Source organism: Podarcis erhardii, assembly GCF_964252035.2.
Source record: "Podarcis erhardii genome assembly, chromosome: 1".
NCBI classification, from domain to species: Eukaryota; Metazoa; Chordata; class Lepidosauria; order Squamata; family Lacertidae; genus Podarcis; species Podarcis erhardii.
In genome coordinates, this window is record NC_138497.1 from 118,731,024 (window position 1) to 118,751,532 (window position 20,509).

At 44.4% G+C, this 20,509-nt stretch overlaps 1 protein-coding gene across 1 annotated transcript in view; it reads left to right on the forward strand.

Moving 5' to 3' along the window:
• LOC309335313 (dynein axonemal heavy chain 11-like) overlaps positions 1-20,509 on the forward strand; it is a 218,587-nt gene that overhangs the window by 78,541 nt on the left and 119,537 nt on the right. Inside the window, exons 34-36 of the mRNA XM_081850263.1 lie at positions 627-777; positions 3,266-3,397; positions 6,250-6,423. Coding sequence (XP_081706389.1) covers positions 627-777; positions 3,266-3,397; positions 6,250-6,423 — 457 coding nt within the window. The remainder of the gene's footprint in view (positions 1-626; positions 778-3,265; positions 3,398-6,249; positions 6,424-20,509) is intronic.

Genomic DNA, 20,509 nt, shown 5'->3' on the forward strand with positions numbered 1-20,509 from the left:
ATTTGTTATTTCCCTCAACATCCATGAAAATGTCATATGCTTCTAAGACAGCATTTCCCAGTCTCATTCCTTTCAGACACCATGGCCAATGGCCAAGGATGAGGAGCGGTGCAGTTCAAAACATCTGAAAGATGACAGGTTGAGGGAGAGTGTATCTTAGGGGTTTAAAAAAAGCATTTAAAGTCCTAAATTTTAACTGACAGAAGAACACACCCCTGCCTGGAACAGAATCAAGCAGCCTTCTTTAATTAGGAGCCCTCCAAATGGTTTGGACTTTGACTCTCATCACCTCTGGTCACTGGTCATAATGGTTGGAGCTGCTGGGAGAGGGAGTCCAAAATATGTGGAGGGCACTGGTTTGGGAAGGCAAAAGAAGCAGTAACTTAGTCACAGTTGTACTACAAGGCCAAATCAGTTGGAAACGGATCACCAACAAACAAGGTAATTCAGAGAGGCATCTCAGCAAGTAAAATAAGGCTGAACCAAGCTAAGGACATACCGTAAAAGCACTAGGCGGCTCCGCAAACAACCCTCTGCTCTTCTCATAAACTCGCTTTCAAACATAATAAACAAAAGCAATTGATTAAGGGGAGGAGAAGCACCCTAAAATAAGTTTGTTTTCACAGATACGTGACTAGCTGGATTGAAACTCGCAAAGCACAGACGGAAAGAGCAAATCTAACCATCCTTTTTGACAAATATGTTCCTTACTGCTTGGAGCAAGTCCGCTGCAACTTAAAAACCATCACCCCCGTTCCAGAGAACAGCATGGTTCAGGTAACAACAACTGCAGCAGGATCTTCAGACTGCCACTCTTCCTGAGATGTGATTGTGAGAGTGTTCAAGTATGCAGACCTAGTGTGAAGGAACTTCATTATAATCACAGCATGGTTTAACATTTTGTGTTTTGTGATTCAAGTGACAAAGCAGACACAGATTGTGTAACTGTTTCCTCCTGAATTAGGGCTGATGCCATCCTCTACACTACAGTCATCTGAAGTCAAAAAGACTACACTTAAGACTCTTATAGAGTCAAGTTATTGTTCATACAAGTAGTATATATAAAAAAGAAATATGGGAACACTATGGAGGTGAGGTCGGTGTTCCTTCATTTTCTAAAACAGACTCCATAATTACAATGAAGTTATTTGGCTGTTGATAAAATTGAGCTCAACAATTTAGGAGTGTTAACTTCTATACAGAATTCTGGACAGACCGTTGCTTGATCGGACAGACCGTTGCTTGAAAGTTACTTTAGCAAGCAACTGAAATTCCAATAGACATTATATGGGACAAGCCCTTACTTTCCTTAATTTATGTTATTTTTAAAATGCCATATGCATTTTTGAATGAATGCAGAAGTTATGCAGTTGAATAATGCTTTTATATGAAGCTTTTGAGTGTGTGTGTGTTTTTTTTAAAAAAAGCTTTCTGGATCACATTATTTTTCTATGAGGAAAAAACAAAAGCCAGAAATGAAAACAGTTTTTTTGTGCCTAACATACAAGGCAGAAAAACTCAAACTAGAGAACTTAGATGTGGGTCTTTTGAACAGCACAGTTACATTGCATTTGGGTATTATTTTTTGAGTCATTCGCACACATCTGTACTCCAAAAGTGGTAAAGAGTGTGTGGTTGGGGTTGCTCCCACAATGACTTTTAAAAACATATTTATTTAATAAAGTTTGCTTGCATAGATTCTGCACCACAGTGAGGACTACCACAGCAGTGCTCATTGCAGAACCCCCCCCCCCTCTGTGTGTGTGTGCATCTGTCTCTGCACACATGCAAAGGTGGAACAAAGGTGGAACACACATGCAAAGGTGGAACAAGATTCTGGAAATCCTGGGACTAGGGGGAAGAAAAGGAGTGAATTTTGTGCTCATCTGTAGGAGCTGAACTGGGAAGCAGATAGGACTATGTGACACCATTCTCCCAGTGCAGTTCATGTTTCCCTGTTATACTGGAATTGAGCCAATATCTGCAGCTGTCACAAAGCTCAGTAACTCTATATGTTCCCAACCTATATATTGCAGAGAACACTCTTCCACCTTGTAGGCCCAGTTCCATAATTTGAACACAGTCTGATAGAGACTTTCCTCTGCTCTTTCAGCCTAGGTATGTGTGCTTAAGAGGATAATATCAGTTACCAATATTTTGGGTTGCCATATTTCAAAAAGTAAAAAACATGGCATCCTGAAAGTTGCTGAACTTTCTTTTAGGAAAACACCGAGATTGTTGAGCTTTTTTAGGAAACCCCCAAAGTTGTTGAGATTTTTTAGACAAAGCCCAAAGTTGTTGAGATTTTCTTGCAAGAATGCAAAAAAAACAAACACGTATTTTTTTGTTTGACTTGGAAATTCCTCCAGGACGTCAATTCTGCCTTTGAAATCCTGGTAATGTCTGGGACATATGCCAGCCCTACCAATATTATGCTTTCTGAAAACAGGCTTTGCATGCAGAACACATTCCCGTAGACCAGGGGCGGCTTATCTTTGATCCTCCAGGTGTTGCTGGACTACAATTCCCATCAAACCTAGCCAACATGGCCAGTGGTCAGAGATAATGGGAGTTGTAGTTCAACAGCTAAAGGACCATATCTTAGTGTGAACCCCTCTGCCTCTACCACTGCCATGTGACACCCTCCAGGAATAGTATATGACAAATTCCTTCTTCTTGCATCAGTTACCACTTTTCAGTGGCTGAATACAGTTTCCAGTCCTTCACCCCAGCTCTCAAACAGCTCTTCCTTCTGCCGTGTTTGATTCAATTGCCCATGGGCCAGAGAAGAAGTGGGGACTGCACATAGATCCACACTGGGGATTAATCTTCCCCCTCCCTCTTCAGTTTAACAATTTGTGTATGTTGCTTAGGTGTGCCTAACATATCGCAGGAGCAGCTACCCAGAAGGTTTTCCTGCCTATAATAAAGGGAAGTCACCCTCGACTCATTGCTTTGGTCTCCTGTGTGTGACTTTTCTTCTTCTATGCCAAATCTGATACCAGTCCTACTCAGAGTAGACCCACTGAAATTAATGGGTGTGGTCTATTAATTTCAATGAGCCTACCCTGAGGAGAACCTAGTCAGATGCCGTCCTCACAATGGATACATCACAATGGTTGTGTGAAATTAAATAAGTGTTTTAAAATATTTATTATATTGGGACAGTAGCAGCTATAGAAGTAGAAATAAGAATATAAAGGATGTTGGGACTGTATTCAGATATCTTTATTCTCTCCTTCCTTTTTATTTATTTTCACTGGAGACTTTGTGTTCATTACTGAATTGTCTCCTGACCCCGGAGAATGCTCCCCCAGACTCTCCCCGTGAACTCTATGAAGTATATTTTGCATTTGCAAGCATATGGGCCTTCGGTGGTGCTTTGTTCCAAGATCAGGTGAGTGGCTGGTTTTGAGGGAAGATAACAGTATTTTGGTATTCTCTTCAAGTTTGACAGCAACCATTCCTGCATCACACGGGGTTGGGCTACATGACCCATGAGGTCCGGTACAACTCAACAATTCTATGATTCTATCTTCCAATCAATGGCGTGCGGTGAAATTTTTCGTAGGGGAACAGGGCCAGAGGCACCAGCTTGCAAGAGTGATGGAGGAGGTGACATCACATGTGTGACCTCACAGCACCCCAACATCACGTACATGAGCACTATGTCTCCCTCCCTAAGCCAGGCAGAAGCTTCCTGGGCTTTGGGAAGCAGGGGCCAGGCTTTAATACTTTAATACTCTAATTTACCAGGAACGTTTAGGAGACTAGCCTAGTCCCCGTAGTCCGCCGACTGCACCCCACTGCTTCCAATATATTTTCAATAAGAAATGAGACAAGAAAAATAAGCCAGTAATATTTGTATCATTTGTATCATTAACTGCAAAATTATGATTGTGAGTGCGTGTTTTTTATACAGTCGTACCTCAGGAAGTCGAACACCTTGCGAGTCAAATGTTTTGGCTCGCAAACACTGCAAACCCGGAAGTGAGTGTTCCAGTTTGCGGACGTTCTTCGGAACCCGAATGTCCGACACAGTGGAGCTTCCTGCAGCCAATTGGAAGCCGCGCCTTGGTTTCCGAATGTTTTGGAAGTCGAAGGGACCTCCGGAACGCATTCCGTTCGACTTCTGAGATACGATTGTATTTACATAAAGATCCAGAAGATCCCACCTTGGCCTAGTTGCTGAACAACAGTGATGTTCTCCACTTCTACCTTCTGTCACCCCAAAGTGATACATCCAAGATGCCCACCTTCAAATGTGCATTTTAGCCATTATTTTAGAAAATTAATATGCATTCATACGTGATTCTGGATACACCACTCCTTTGTGTACTGTAGGGGTCAGAAATCAGAATACACTGTCTATGCCAACAGATAAGGCCTGGACATATTTTTATGTAGCACAGCTGTTCTGCCTTGTTGCTAGTTATTCATGCCCTTTTCTTTGGGTTCGTTCTTGTGGCAATATGTTCTACAGTTTCCATTTCTTACATTTGACACTTGATAAACATTTTTGTCCCTGGGAAACATAATATACACCATAGGGCTTTTCTAATCTCTAGCACCTACCATCCCACAAGTCAACTATCCCACTAACTCCTGCTTCTTACAAGTTCTGAAGGAAAAGCGTCAGACGATCACAGCAATTTTCTGCCAGCAAGATCACATATCCCTGATATAACTGATCCAACAGGAAGGAACTTTTCTCAGCCTAATGATTCATGACTGTTCTCTCTACAGGGATACAGACCGAGGAAATACTCTGAGCCTCCTGTTTCCTTTTACCACTTGCCAGGGTCTCCTACCAACATCTAGTTAATATTGGCTGTGATAGAAGACTTTTCACCCTAACAACTGATGAAGTAGCTGGCAGATCACTACCCCTTTTGAGTGGATTTAGGCCACTGATTGGCTACCAAGTCTATATTTGTCAGAACAGTGAAATAAGGCAAATGTGTCTCCAGATCCTTGTTTCCCTTCCTTTCTTTAATATCTCAAGCTGCTTGGCTTGATTTCTTTAAGATGCAAGCTGAACCCTATCACACCACGGATGCATGTATTGTTAAGTGCCAGAACCTGGCTCACCTTTACTGCATCTTTCTGATGGCTTGGAAGAAGACTTTGAATGTGACAGTATGTTAGGGTGGGCATTCCGTATTCTGCGAATGAGGGACTTAGCATGAACCATATGGCATTTTTGCTTCCAGAAAAACTCTGTGGCCACTACCTTTTGTTTCTCGTGTAACTCTGTGCTCTCTGGTGTCACCCGAAAGCATGCAGCAACATATGATTATAAAAGAATAAAGGGCCTTGGTATTTTCATTCTCAGAAAATAGACAGTCTAGGAAACCTCAGGGTTACTATCGTATAGTTCCTTGAGTTATTTCCCATAACTTAGATCAGTGAACATAGTTTGGGAGAAAGTCCTTCAGCTCCTGCAGTTTCTAAGCTATGAACTTAACATTCCCACTTGGTGTTTTTTTCTTTAAGCTTTCCTCTCTGTTTTATAATGGTAAGGAACATAATAAGCTGTCTTTTATTTAAACAGACCATTGGTTCATCTGGCTCACTCTCGTCTACAATCATAGGCACTGACTCTCCAGATAGCAGTCTTTCCCAGCCCTGCCTGAAAAGGCCAGGGACTGATCCAAGGATCTTTTACAGTACATGCAATGCATGTGTTCTGCTGTTGAGCTATGCCCCTTGGTTGTTCTAGTGCTGCTTTAATTGTTTAAAATATTTCTTGAACGTCACCCAGAGGATGGCAGCTATTTTGGGTGCCTGCAAAACAGAGCAAGCAAGCAAGCAAGCAAGGTAAAGGTAAAGGGACCCCTGACCATTAGGTCCAGTCGTGACTGACTCTGGGGTTGCGGCGCTCATCTCGCTTTATTGGCCGGGTCATGTGGCCAGCATGACTAAGCCGCTTCTGGCGAACCAGAGCAGCGCACGGAAACGCCGTTTACCTTCCCGCCGGAGCGGTACCTATTTATCTACTTGCACTTTGACATGCTTTTGAGCTGCTAGGTTGGCAGGAGCAGGGACCGAGCAACGGGAACTCACCCCGTCGCGGGGATTTGAACCGCCGACCTTCTGATTGGCAAGTCCTAGGCTCTGTGGTTTAACGCACAGCGCCACCCGCGTCCCACAAGCAAGCAAACCAACATACAAATAAAATGCTCACAGTCGGGCTAGCATATCTCTCCCCGTGTTTCATGTCTGGCTCCCCTTTGTTCTGTTTTTCAGCTAATTGATTATCGCATGGAGTTTAGTAGATGGTGGATCAAAGAAATGCGGACAATAAAATTTCCTTCCCAAGGGACGGTTTTTGATTACTTCATTGACCCGGATACGAAAAAATTTACTTTGTGGAGTGAGAAAATTCCAGGCACCGAAATAGAAGCAGATGTCCCTCTCCAGGTAGGACAATCCACTGCAATTAGTCATAAGAGAAGCAGCACATATCTGGATAATTACGGCTGGATTAGGGGGAACACAAAGTGCATAACAAGTTGGAGTTCAAGTGTTGCTAATTATCAAAGCAGTGTCACAACACAAGGAATACTGCGCCAGTGGAAAGCGCATTGTTATTACGAAAAGGGTTTTGTTAAAGCAGATTCTGTTTATTGGGTTTTGTCTTGACACTATAGCTGGGAAGAAGTCCCGAAGATTCCTATAAGTATAGTAATACCGGTATTTTATCCATGCAGACCTGTGTCAGGGCCTGGCAGACCCAGGAGGAGGATGAGCTCACGGGGAGCGCAGACTGGGGAGAGGACAATCCCAGGGAGGGGGCCATCAGCCTCTGGGGCCTCTACTATATTGTTGGCACCTATCTATCTCAGGAGACAATGGGAGAATGCACCTTCAGAAATAGAGTTGAGCCGTTGGAGAGTTACAGTGCCTACTGTGGCTGTAGAGAATGATATGGGAGAGACATGTTTTGTTGCAGCTGGGGCAGTTGAAGGCATCCAGTCGTGCTGCTACAGGTGCACCAGGGCGCTTCTTCTCTCTGCATTCTTCCCAGCTTAGTGGGGTGGGGAGAGAGAATTGGCCACTAGTAACCCATTGATTGAAGGGACGTGGGTGGCGCTGTGGGTTGAACCACAGAGCCTAGGGCTTGTCGATCAGAAGGTCGGCGGTTCGAATCCCTGCGACAGGGTGAGCTCCCGTTCCTCGGTCCCTAGCAGTTCGAAAGCACGCAGTGCAAGTAGATAAATAGGTACCACTCTGGCGGGAAGGTAAACAGCGTTTCCGTGCGCTGCTCTGGTTCGCCAGAAGCGGCTTCGTCATGCTGTCCACATAACCCGGAAGCTGTACGCCGGCTTCCTCGGCCAATAAAGCGAGATGAGCGCCGCAACCCCAGAGTCGGTCATGACTGGACCTAATGGTCAGGGGTCCCTTTACCTTTAACCCCTTGATTTCCCTCCCATGTTATTTCCACAGTGGGCTCGTCCCACCGCCCATGCCAGCTCCTTCCAGGAAGGAGGAGGCATGTGAGAGTGAGACAATCTCTGTGTACTCAGAGGGGCAAAGGAAATTCCCAGAGACGCAACCCCTATCCCTTCCATCAAGAAGGAGTGGGAAACTCAGGCAGAAGAGGGGGAAAGCAACCAGTAGGGAGTGGACGCCTGAGCGAACCTCTCTTCAATATTTAGGGGGGGAACAGAGGACTGCAAGAGGTCCATTCAACTTTCCTAAAGCCAGGGTACAGTTTAGCAGTCAATGACCTCAAGAAGCCAGGGAGGCTGGTAATTCCACAGAGGTGTTTTGTTCAAACGGTGCTAGCTGCATTGTTGCTTTGGTGTGAGCAGAGGCAGTTCCTTGCCTCCTGTGCTGAAGTTCTAGCTCCTGCTCATCCCTATTAATTCTGTTGACACTTTTTCTGCCGCCCTTCAACTTTCTCCGTGTGCAAGAGAACGGGGAAAACATACTTTTGTCATTACAAATAGCTCAGAATGCTAACCTCAATTGCCTGGAGGTAAGCCCAATGAATTCAGGCTGCATACGCACCATATATTTAAAGCTCATGACTCCCCCGCCCCCAGAATCCTGGGAATTGTAGTTTGTTAAGGGTGCTGGGAATTGCAGTTCTGTGAGGGGCAAACTACACTGCCCAAAATTTTCTTAGGGGAAGCCAAATGCTTTAAATTGTGTAGAAATGTTCCTGAAGGCCTGCAAACACCATTGTAATAATAATAATAATAATAATAATAATAATAATAATAATAATAATAATAATATCTATTTCCCACCCATCTTGCTACATTTCCCCAGCCACTCTGGGCGGCTTGCAGAATATATAAATAATAATAATGCATCAAACATTAAAAACTTCCAGATACAGGGCTGTCTTCAGATGTCTTCTAAAAGTTGTATAGTTCTTTATTTCCTTGACATCTGAAGGGAAGGAGTTCCACAGGGGGTGGGGCGCCACTACCAAGAAGGCCATCTGCCTGGAAGACAAGATAACCCCAAAATTAATTGGTAGTTGTTGCAAGAATGAACTCATATATGTTTATATTCATTTGCTTTGATATATGCTAATTGGCTCACTTTGATGATGTGCTTATCTGTGAACCCTGGGATGCTGGGGTTTTGGCACAGAAAGGGGAGCTATCTGCAAACTTTGGATAGCTGTCACCTATTATCTCACCGGTCAGGTGAATTGATGGGAAGGTCTGGCCAAACTGACGTATGCTGCTTTGTGTATTAAAAATGTATAAATGTTTGCTTGGGTGTGGACAAGTCATGATGACATCTCACTGTTCGTTCTGCATCTGCAAAGGCAGTGGGGCTCCTTAGGTTGTGCTGCAAGTACGGTTTTTCTTATAATAAAACACCCTGGTGTATTTGACATTATTCTTGGGTATCCCTGCACCAAACCACTCCCATGAGCCTGCCTTTGGGCCAGTGGATCAGGACAGTAATGCAGCCTCAGTAGGATTTATTACTTGAGTAGACATGGTTGGTGCTGTGGGATGCGGGTGGCGCTGTGGGTTAAACCACAGAGCCTAGGACTTGCCGATTAGAAGGTCGGTGGTTTGAATCCCCATGATGGGGTGAGCTCCCGTTGCTCGGTCCCTGCTCCTGCCAACCTAGCAGTTCGAAAGCACGTCAAAGTGCAAGTAGATAAATAGGTGCCGCTTCAGCGGGAAGGTAAACGGCATTTCCATGCGCTGCTCTGGTTCGCCAGAAGTGGCTTAGTCATGCTGGCCACATGACCCGGAAGCTGTACGCCGGCTCCCTCGGCCAATAAAGCGAGATGAGCGCCACAACCCCAGAGTCGGTCATGACTGACCTAATGGTCAGGGGTCCCTTTAGCTTTACCTTTAGACATGGTTAGGATTGTAAACAGTGATGATCAGATAGATGACTTTGAAGAAACCATTGCTTCTCCCTCACCTGTTCATTCACAGAGCAGTCTATCTGCATTTTTCTTTCATTGTTTGTTGTTAAAAAAAAAATCCAGTTTTTTTTACACCACTGTCTTCTTGGAAAGAAAGCAGAACAGCTTACAACAGCAAAATCAAATCACATTACAACATTACATTCGTAGCTGCATCAAAAGCAGCAATATAAACACAATATAAGCAGGAATAGCAGCGTAAAAGAGGGGAGTAAACATCTCTCCCCCTGTCTGTCTGTCTGCCCCCCCTCTCTCTAAGACACCCACACACCCACACACACACACACCCCAGAGGGGAGAAAATGGAACAGACAAAAGAGGACATGCTCCCATGCCCTCCCCAAATCTGCTCAGGAAGGTCAGGAGAACCCCCAGAACAGTGCCCAGGGGGGCAGGGAAGTGAGGGAAGATGGTTCTGTCTGGCAAGTGGAAATGCTTGCACTGGCAGAAGAATCACCTTAGTGTGACATTGAATCTCACCCAAAGAGTAGATAGTGAATAGGTGAAACCTCTGATCCAGCAGAGGTGTCTGCTAACATAAGACAAACAGGCCATTTAAAAAAAGTTTCCTCTAGTGCCACCTACTGGCTAAACTATATAATGACATTATCCACATACTTTCTATAGAATGTTTCCAGTTTTCCTAAGGGCTGATGAGCTACATTTTATCTGCTCCAAGGTTCATCTGACAATCCCGGTCTTCTTGACCTCTAAGCTCTGTGTGGCAGATGCAGATGACTTTGGGTTCTCTATTTTTATTTCATATTTCAGAACATAAACATAAGAAACCCACAATGTAGACTAGGGGCGCCAACTTAAATAAAATATTGCGGAGGGGGCCAGGTAAGCCCCGCTCCACATAATCGATCACAAGACAGCATTCGAATGGCAATGCCTATCAACTTTTGGGAGCCCAAGCCCCCTCAAATATTTTATTGGGGGCGTGCATGAAGGGACATTGGCCCCTAGGAGTTGACTTCTATGATAGACATACAGTGGTACCTTGGGTTACATACACTTTAGGTTACAGACGCTTCAGGTTACAGACTCCGCTAACCCAGAAATAGTACCTCAGGTTAGGAACTTTGCTTCAGGGTGAGAACAGAAATCGTGTGGCGGTGACACAGTGGCAGCAGGAGGCCCCATTAGCTAAAGTAGTACCTCAGGTTAAGAACAGTTTCAGGTTAAGAACAGACCTCTGGAACGAATTAGTTCTTAACCTGAGGTACCACTGTATATTTAAAACAACAGATTGGCCAAGACTTTGGAGGATTATGTATACCAAAATTGGAAACCACCATGGTGAATGTTTTTCTGATCCTTTTCAAGTGGCAAGCGAAAAAGGGGGGAACAAAATGAAACCCTCTTGTCCCCTTTCCTCCTGTCTGTTCCTTAGTGAATGACATCTTGCCAAATGAACTATTTAGATCAGGGTGGGAAATCTGTGGTCCTCCAGTTGTGGTTGGACTCCAACTCCCATCAACCACAGTCAGCATAGCTAATGGACATGGATGACAGAAGTACTCTGGCAACAGCTGAAAGGTCGCACCTCCCCACACATTACAGAAAACCTCTTTCTCCTAAACAGCTGCCAACTGATTGAAATTAGGGGTATTAGGCAAGGACAGAATTTGCTTCCTGGTGGTTGTGGTGGGGTTTTGCTCCTAGTGAAGACAGACAGTGGCCAACCCTCCCTCCTACCCAGAGTCTCTTCTTATCTGAATTAGGTGCCGTGCATTTTTATAATTTGGCTCAAAGAAAAACGCTCAAGGTTGATGTGGCCTGGGATTGACAGAACGATGGTTCTTGGGAATCCCTGTTGTCCATTTAAATTTTAATGTTTCTATCATTTGTTCCTCTGTGCAAATTAACGGCCATGGCAGTGTGTTGGGTTTCTTTTCTGAAGTCAAGACTTTAAATTTAATTCAATCGCCTAGATTTACAGCTATTCTATATTTCACAAGGCAGAATCAATAATGTGACTGAAGTGAAGAAGATAAAAATTTATGGTATCTTGCAATTTAATGGTTGAAAAGATGCAATTGGAGAGATCATAAATTGTGAAGGAGTTTATGCTTCATTGCTCCTGATTCAGTGCTTGCTGTTAGGACTTGATTTGTGACTATTCACAAGGTGTGATTAATGGTGTGATCGATGCTTGCTTCAGTGCAGTAAAGCAGTTGTAATGCTCTTCATTAGAATAAATAAAATAAATTGACTGAAGCTTTATAAAAACTGTGTAACATTTAAAATCTAAAATGTCATTTTTTTCCCTGTTACAATTTAGGTTTCTTCAAGGCATTTTCCACCTACAACACATTATTCATTGTCATTCTTCTCCCCCCCCCTTCCCCTCTTGGATATTATAGAAATCCGTGTGGGTTTGGGTTAGCTTTATGCAAAGCTCACTGAAGGGGGGGGGAGAAAAGGAAGGGTAGGATGGAACTGACTGGAGTCTAGGAAATTGTGGTGGCTCTGTTTTGCCATCTTCCCAAGGTGTGTTCTGTTCTCCAAACATTTGAAAGCTGTGAATAACTGTGGCAGGAAACGTCCTATCGTACGGATGATTCTGAAAAAAAAGTAGACAAAATAATAGCTTCCGTTGTTCCTAAATGTAGTGGTTTTGTAATTGGCTCCAAAAAGGAGGCAGTGGAAATATATGAAACATTAAAATAGCATTTCATTATTTTGCAAAATATGGTGATGCTTTATTTTAGCCCATTAAGAACGTGGAACTATTTTTAAAAATTGAGAACTTAGGAAAGAGGGGAGGCTTGTCTTGGTTTAGAGTTGCTTTTTTATGGATTCAGTAAATATAGACAAGGCCACCAATCAAAAGAAAGTTGGTTCCACTTAGTACCCTTTGACATTTATAAGCTCTAGTTAGCTGCAACATATTTATCCTATTGATTTCAGTGGGACCTAAGCATAACTTTCTAACACTGTATTGGGGCCAAGGAGTGGTGAAAGAGGCATATTTATACTATAGATCCCGTGTCAGGTGACTGACAAGTGGGCAGCCTATCTGCCTGTCGTTTGGCCTTCCAGCGGTGGGGAGATAAGGATCTGGCCTGCCAACCAGAAATGGTTTCCCATCCCTACTTTGGAATTATAGCTGGGGTGGTGGTGCTAAGGAACCTCTAATAGAGGAGTCTCCTAATTGAACTACAATTCCCAGAACTCTATGGGGAAAGCTAAGCACCTTAACTTAGTATAAAACCAATCTAAGTTGATTGTGTAGTTACAAACTTTAATATTCTTCATAACTTCTTCAGAAGTGCATATATAAAAATATGTCTGAGCAATAGGAAGAAAGTAAACAGCGTTAACCTCATACCCTCTCTTCAGTAAAACCCATCACCTGTGCAAGAATTCTAGTTCTAAATTTTTTTATCTTCAAGAAAGGTGCAGAGGAAGGTTTCAGGGGAGTTTTCCAAGAATGGTTGGCTCATCGATAGATGAGGTGAAGCCATGAAGCACACACACACACACACACCCTCATTTTCTGCAGTGTTGTTGTTGTTACATTTTAATTTATTACCCAGCCTTCCCAAGTCCCATGGTGGATTGCTGCAATTAAAACCATGTTAATAAGCAGTCTAAAACAATTTGCAGTCACAAAGATAGGGTGAGTCTTTAAAATATACATCTCAGGTGTCAAAAGGCAGGGTAAATAAGTCAGTTAGTGAATTCTCCTATCCAGTTAGTGAATGCCCTCAGGAATGAGGCACCACCAACTCCCAGCGGAAAGAAGCCGTAAGCAATTGTATTGCTCTTCCTGGTTGCTTGGCTCCTGGTTGCCTTTCAATCCCATTTCTCCGTTCCCAGCTTCTCACCACTGCCCTTCCTTGGTCCAGCCCTCACAATACAACGATGAGAAACCCTTGTGTGGCAACGGAAAAGTGAAAGCGTTGTGTAAAGTTCGCATAATTGCAAAAAACCGTTGCCAGCTTTCTGTTTGCTCTGCCTTTGTTAAGGGCTTGTCTGTACATTCAGAAATAACCTGTAGCATATCTATTCTTTGACTGCACCACCTCAAAACGCAAGTGGGAACAGAGAGACATAGCTGTCAACTTACAGATTTGAAAATAAGGGACCAGCAGCCTTGAAAATAAGGGATCAGCAGCCAAAATAAGGGATTTTTCAAGGGGCACAGGTATGTTCAACTTCTGAGCCCCTTCAAGCCAAAGGCAGAAAGCCCAGCCAGCAGCCAAACGAAGCCTCAAGCAGTGGTTCCCACAGTGCAGCAACCCAGCAAAGGGGATGCAGCAAGGAAAACCACTGTCACCTCTCTGCTGGGAAGCGCTGAGCAAAGGCGGGTCCCCAGGCAACGCGGCCGATTTGATCGGCACAAGGCATGCAAGCTCCACCCCCCAGTCGTTCTTAGACTCCTTATTGGGTGAGCAACGCAGCCAAGCAACACAGTTGGAGCCTCCCTCCTCCCTGGCCGGCCGGCAGGGAGGGAGGGAAGGAGAGGAGCTGCTTCCTTTGAAACCCGGGAAATTTAAGGGACATCATCAATAAGGGACAGCATTGGGACACAGCACTGGGATAAGGGACTTTCCTGCCAAATGAGGGACAGTTGACAGCTACGCAGAGAGAGTATGCATGGGTGCTGCTCTACACTGAAATAGGTAAAAGTGGCTCTGTGGTCTTGCTGATCGGAAGGTTGGCAATTATTGAATGGAGCATAAGAGAACGGCCCTGCTATTCTGCCTAAAAAAAAAAAATCTGTTAGAATCTTACGCCATTCCACCTCCAGGATTTCCCTGACAGATTTTTTATTAGGTGGGTTAGTGGGTGTGAGGACACCTGCAACTGGTATACGGAAGCCCTTGCTACACCCTTTTTACCAGATATTCTGCGGCCTCTCTATCAGGATACAAGCCAAGAAGGGGGAGCGTGGCTGGTAGGGAGACAGGCATAGGGGCTAGGGAATACAATGGATTATTTTCCATCTGTACTTTTTGCGGCTTGCTCACCAACAGAACCACTGTTGGTTCCAGCATCCTTCCTGGAGCTGCCAGACTTGTAGTTTCTGGAGTTCCGAAAGAAAGGTTTGGCCCGAAAGCACCTCACATAGGAGTGGGAGCCGGAACAACGCTCGCACTCATGAGATTAGCGGCATTTCTCCTTGTTACTGGCTCCCTTGTTACAGGCTCCCAGCAAACCCCGCGGGCCACCTTTTGGGTGGGCTTTTGTGTTTTTGTGGGGTCAGCCTTCTTCTCCACCTGCGGGGTGACCCATAACATCCAGGCATCAGGTTCTTTCAAATCCCACCTGGAGGTGGATATTTCCGCAGCCTTTTCCCTAAATGCCTCATCATATTCTATGGCGTTGCTTCACCAGCCATTGCCTTTGCGGTTAGGATATTACATCGGTAATTAAATGAATACCAGCCCTGGTCAAGATAGGCTGCAGCAACTACCCCAACATAGACTGAAACCACCGCTCACCCAGGAGGTACGGTAAACATCCATTCTGACCATATATACAAGCCACTAATTATATAGAAAAGCAGGAGTCATAGAGTTGAAGAGGAGCTTATAGGCCACATTCCAAACTCCTGCTTGGTGCATGAAATTTAGAGCTAAAACATTCCCTAATAGTTGGTTGTCCAGTCTACTGGAAAACCTCCACCAGTTCAAGGTAATAATTGGTTCTGTTGTTGAACTATAGGCACTGTCAAAAAGTGTCTTCTAATGCTCAACCAAAATATGCCCATATAAAGCTGTTTGCCACAAAAATCTGTATTGCTTTTTGACCATCAACAGTCTACCACTGGGTTTCCCAAATGGGTCTCCAGCTGTCTTTGGACTACAATTCCCATCTTCCCTGACCACTGGTCCTGCTAGCTTGGGATGATGGGAGTTGTAGTTCAGAGACAGCTGGAGACCAAGTTTGGGAAAGCCTGGTCTACCCACTTGGAATTTGAACCCCCAAATTCATTCCCTTTTCTCTGCATTAGAATATTTTTACTACTATTATGCCCCCCCCCCAGTGAAGTGATTCTATTCAATGTAAAGCAATATAGGCAAAGGAGACCTAGATAGTTTTTCTTCAGTGATAAGTGTTACCTGTGCAGCCTCATTGTTACTTTCAGCAAATCAGCCAGCCCTGTGATACTCATCTTTCTTAGGCATACAGTTTTCCAAATTCTCAACATATCCCTTGATCAGCTTAGTGATATGTTGAAAAATAAAGGATATAGCACATGGTGGGCTCTGCGTGTTGGGGGGGTGAGGGCGAAGCACCCTATTCTCTATGTCTGTCCACGGGTTCCTTCTAGATCCCTCGCAGTTCATTAGGAGGTTGCTCAATTTATTAGAAACCAATCATGCATTCATACATTCTTCCATCTGAAGTGCACTTTTAAATGTTAGACCATACACTAATCAAGTTGAACATGATAATGAGAGCACGTTCACATTGTTAAGGTAAATGATCCAATGCACTCATAGTGAAGACTTATTTGAACTACAATTGGAGCTTTTCATTGCAATATTGAACATTCTGGGGAACTTGGAGTGCGTTGTTTGGTGGCTGACTTGCAAATGTCTGATTATCATTATCTTGCTGGCGGTGGGTTGGCCATTTCACTCCTGCTTTCGGTTGCTTTTCTAGGAGTCATTAGAATTTTATGGCAAATTGGGAACCGGATTCTAGATGTTATGAATATTAATGCTCTTCCTTTACTTACAAAGGCAGACACAAATATTTATTTATTTACGGCACAATCCTATAGATCGTTGCTTAGAGCTAAATCCCATTTTCAGTGGGGCTTGCTCCTGGGAAAGTGGGTATGGTGTCACAGGCTTGTTTCTTTATTTCCATTGATTAATAATCTGCTTCACTGTATAGAGCAAAGGTAGATTGTTTACATTTTTACATCTTCATATTTAAAGCAACAAGAACAAGATGCCTTCTTAAGAGGGAAGGGGTAAAAGCACCTGCTTTGCCAACTCCTAGGGGCCAAGGTCCTTTTGGCCCCTCTAATAAAATATTTGAGGGGGCTGGCCCTCAAAAGTAGATGGGCATTGCCATTCAAGTGGACCACGTCATGTGATTGGTATTTTATTCAAGTTGGTACCCCTGTGGCAGACAACTGCCATTTTAGGCCCTCAAAAGTCAGTGCCCAATCTGATGTGCTCTTGGGCATTGTATTCGGGAGGATTTAAGATATCGTTCACATGCTATCAAAGGCCTGGAGCCGAAAAGGAGCCCATCTCATATTTTAAAGCCCCACTCACTGCCAGGGGTCTCAGGATTGCTCAGGCATAGATAGAGTGTGTGAAAGTGGAGGAGAAGGAAGGAAGGAGTTTGGATTTGATATCCCGCTTTATCACTACCCTAAGGAGTCTCAAAGCGGCTCACAACCTCCTTTCCCTTCCTCCCCACAACAAACACTCTGTGAGGTGAGTGAGGCTAAGAGACTTCAGAGAAGTGTGACTGGCCCAAGGTCACCCAGCAGCTGCATATGGAGGAGCAGGGAAGTGAACCCGGTTCACCAGATTACGAGTCCACCACTCTTAACCAGTACACCACATTGGCTCACCCTCAAGTGAGTTGAGGGTGTTGGCTGTTGTAGTGTCAAGCCAAAGAGACGTGAAGCAGGGCCTCCATCCAGCTCTGCTACTGTTAGCCCCAGTCACTTACACAAACGGCAGGTCGTAATTTATAGTCACGTTCCGCCTCAGTTCAAGAACCATTGGCAGTGGATGGTACCATCTTAGATCCTCAGAATGCACTGGCCAATATGATGTCGACATCACACCGATCATTGCATTTGGGGTGGTGTGGGGTTCAAGATTGTGACCAGTTGTTGCTGACTCCCTCAAGCTTAGGTTCTGAAATCTCTATCCTACCACGTCAAGGGTGTTGCGATCTGAGCTTGTAGTCCTGGATTTATGGGTGGCAAGAGCTTTGAAGAACCCAACAGCAGTTGCAGCCTGCATGGTGCACTTAGTGCCTAGTTTTTGCTGAGCAAAAGGCCAATGAAGAGACACAAGGAAGGGAAAGACCTTGTGGACTGCTGCCAGGGAAGTTTCAGTTCGAACAATGGAGGTGCAGCGATATCAATAGATCTTTTAAATGCACTGCTCCACTTGCTTTTTCTTAGCCTTTCCCCCCTTGGAGTTAGCTGCCTTTCGAATTTTGATTGCTAGACTTTTACTGCTTGGTTGGGGGAAAAGGCAGCGCTGTGGGGCTTACTTAGAGCAACATCAGTCACTTGGTGCTACGTGGTGTCTTCTCCTCCTATGGAGCGTTTAGTGGAGGAAGGAAAAGAGCCAGGGAGCATTAGATGAAAGAGAGACCATCTTAGTCCAAGGAGAGAAGACAGGAAGTGTGTAAAAGACTCACTTTGGCCCCACAGTTGTAGTGCGGGCAAATGGATGGAAGGCATTTTGAGGCTGGGGAAAATAAGGGAGAAATATAGTTAAAGCCATAGTTTTCCCAGTAGTGATGTATGGAAGTGAGAGCTGGACCATAAAGAAGGCTGATCGCCAAAGAATTGATGCTTTTGAATTATGGTGCTGAAGGAGACCCTTGAGAGTCCCATGGACTGCAAGAAGATCAAACCTATCCATTCTTAAGGAAATCAACCCTGAGTCCTCACTGGAAGGACAGATCCTGAAGCTGAGGCTCCAATACTTTGGCCACCACATGAGAAGAGAAGACTCCCTGGAAAAAGACCCTGATGTTGGGAAAGATGGAGGGCACAAGGAGAAGGGGACGACAGAGGACGAGATGGTTGGACAGTGTTCTCAAAGCTACCAGCATGAGTTTGAGCAAACTGCGGGAGGCAGTGGAAGACAGAAGTGCCTGGCGTGCTCTGGTCCATGGGCTCATGAAGAGTCAGACACGACTAAACGACTAAACAACAACAAGATGGGCTTTCATGATGTCTCTTGTCTTCTGTCAGATCTACACACCCTGTACACAAACACACAAACTCTCTGTTTACGTTTCTCTCCATTTCTCACTTTTCCAATCTCCAGTTCTTCGCATCTCCAGCTCGGCTTGCAATTTCTTAAAAAATGCCCTCCTGAAAACATACCAGCATTTCAGTGTGAATTTTTCCTAATATACCAATTTTTGTATGCAGTTTCTGCCTGATAGCATGCATTTTCGTGTTATTTTTGCTAATAACACAAGGGCCGATAAGCTGATACTGAATCCTGAAAAGACAGTAGTGTTTTGTGTCCTAAGTTCTCATATCTGGGAGCTGGGGAGGTGGCCTGCCCTGGATGGGGTTGTACTCCCTTAGCAGAAAACGCTGACAGTTTGGAGGGTGCTCTGTCACTGGAAGCTCAGCTGGGTCTGTGGCTAGGAATGCCTTTTTTCAGTTCTGGCTTTTCAGTTCAGCCACAGACTCTTTTTGGACAGAGATGACTTGGCCACTACTCCATGCTCTGGTACATTCCTGATTGGATTACTGCAATGCACTCTATGTGGGACTACCCTTGAAGATGACTCAGGCCAAAATGTAGCAGCCAGATTACTGGCCTGGGTTCTGTTTCGATCTCATAGGTAAAGGTAAAGGGACCCCTGACCATTAGGTCCAGTCGTGGCCAACTCTGGGGTTGCGGCACTCATCTTGCTTTATTGGCTGAGGGAGCCAGTGGCCAGCATGAGTAAGCTGCTTCTGGCGAACCAGAGCAGCACACGGAAACGCTGTTTACCTTCCCACTGGAGCGGTACCTATTTATCTCCTTGCATTTTGACGTGCTTTCAAACTGCTAGGTTGGCAGGAGCAGGGACCAAGCAATGGGAGCTAACCCCGTTGCGGGGATTCTAACTGCCGACCTTCTGATTGGTAAGTCCTAGGCTCTGTGGTTTCATCCCACAGCGCCACCCACGTCCCTCTAACGAGAACTCTAATCAGGGTTAAAACAAATGGAAAGAATTGCAAACTGTCTCACTCTTTGATCTATCTAAGAACGCTTCGAACTGCCAACCTTCTGATTGGCAAGTCCTAGACTCTGTGGTTCAACCCACAGTGCCACCCACGTCCCTTCAATCTCATACAACTCCCCTTTTAATGGAAGCTGCACTGGCTGCCAACTCAAGGAGAACTGACTCATAATTGAAGTCAAAGTCAAAGTCAAACCCAGATCTGATACATTTGCAATGGTTTGGTTTCCTTTGCTTACATACAGTAATTTAGGGCGGCCATACATCCAGAATTTCCCGAATAATACGGGAATTATTACTATTTTTTCAACAACTTTTGTGTCCGAATTTTTACTTGAAATATGGCAACCCTACAGCAACACCTCTTCCAGTGTTTTAAAGCTATCTGCTCCATATGCTGGTTTTTGAAGAGACTCATTGGAATAGCATGCTTAGTACAGTGGTGCCCCGCAAGACGGAAAACCCGCTAGACGAAAGGGTTTTCCGTTTTGGAGGCGCTTCGCAAAACGAATTTCCCTATGGGCTTGCTTCGCAAGACGAAAATGTCTTGCGAGTTCCTGCGGGGTTTTTTCCTCTTTTGCCCCCTTTTCCTAAGCCCTAAGCCGATCCGCTGATAAGCTGCTTATCAGCTGATCCGCTAAAAGCCGCTAAACCGCTAATAGCGCTAATCCGCTAAGCTGTCAATGGGCTTGCTTCGCAAGACGAAAAAACCGCTATACGAAGAGCCTCACGGAACGGATTAATTTCGTCTTGCGAGGCACCACTGTATTTGTTAACCTACCCACTGTCTCTGTAACCTCCTTTATGTACTTAATTCAACTAAAAAACGAGAAATCTGTGTTACTTATTTGTTATTGTTGACTTTTTATTATACGCTTCTGAAAACCCATAGATACACACACAAAGAGCAACTGAGAGAAGCAGCATAAATGGAGAAATCCTTTCATCCCTATTCTCAGCCAGTAGGAACATTTGGTTCCATCTTTTTTGGTTCAAAGCTTTTAAATAGGCCTTGAGAATCAATTTGTTTAGATCTGCTTTTAGCCAAGATACTGGACTGTTTTGTAAATATTATTTAATTGCTTAAACTGCTTCTGATTTCCTTTTAATTGGTTTAACGTTGATTCTATGAGTGCTGCGCTATAATCCACAACATTTTTAAACTGCCATTTTGTTTGTTAC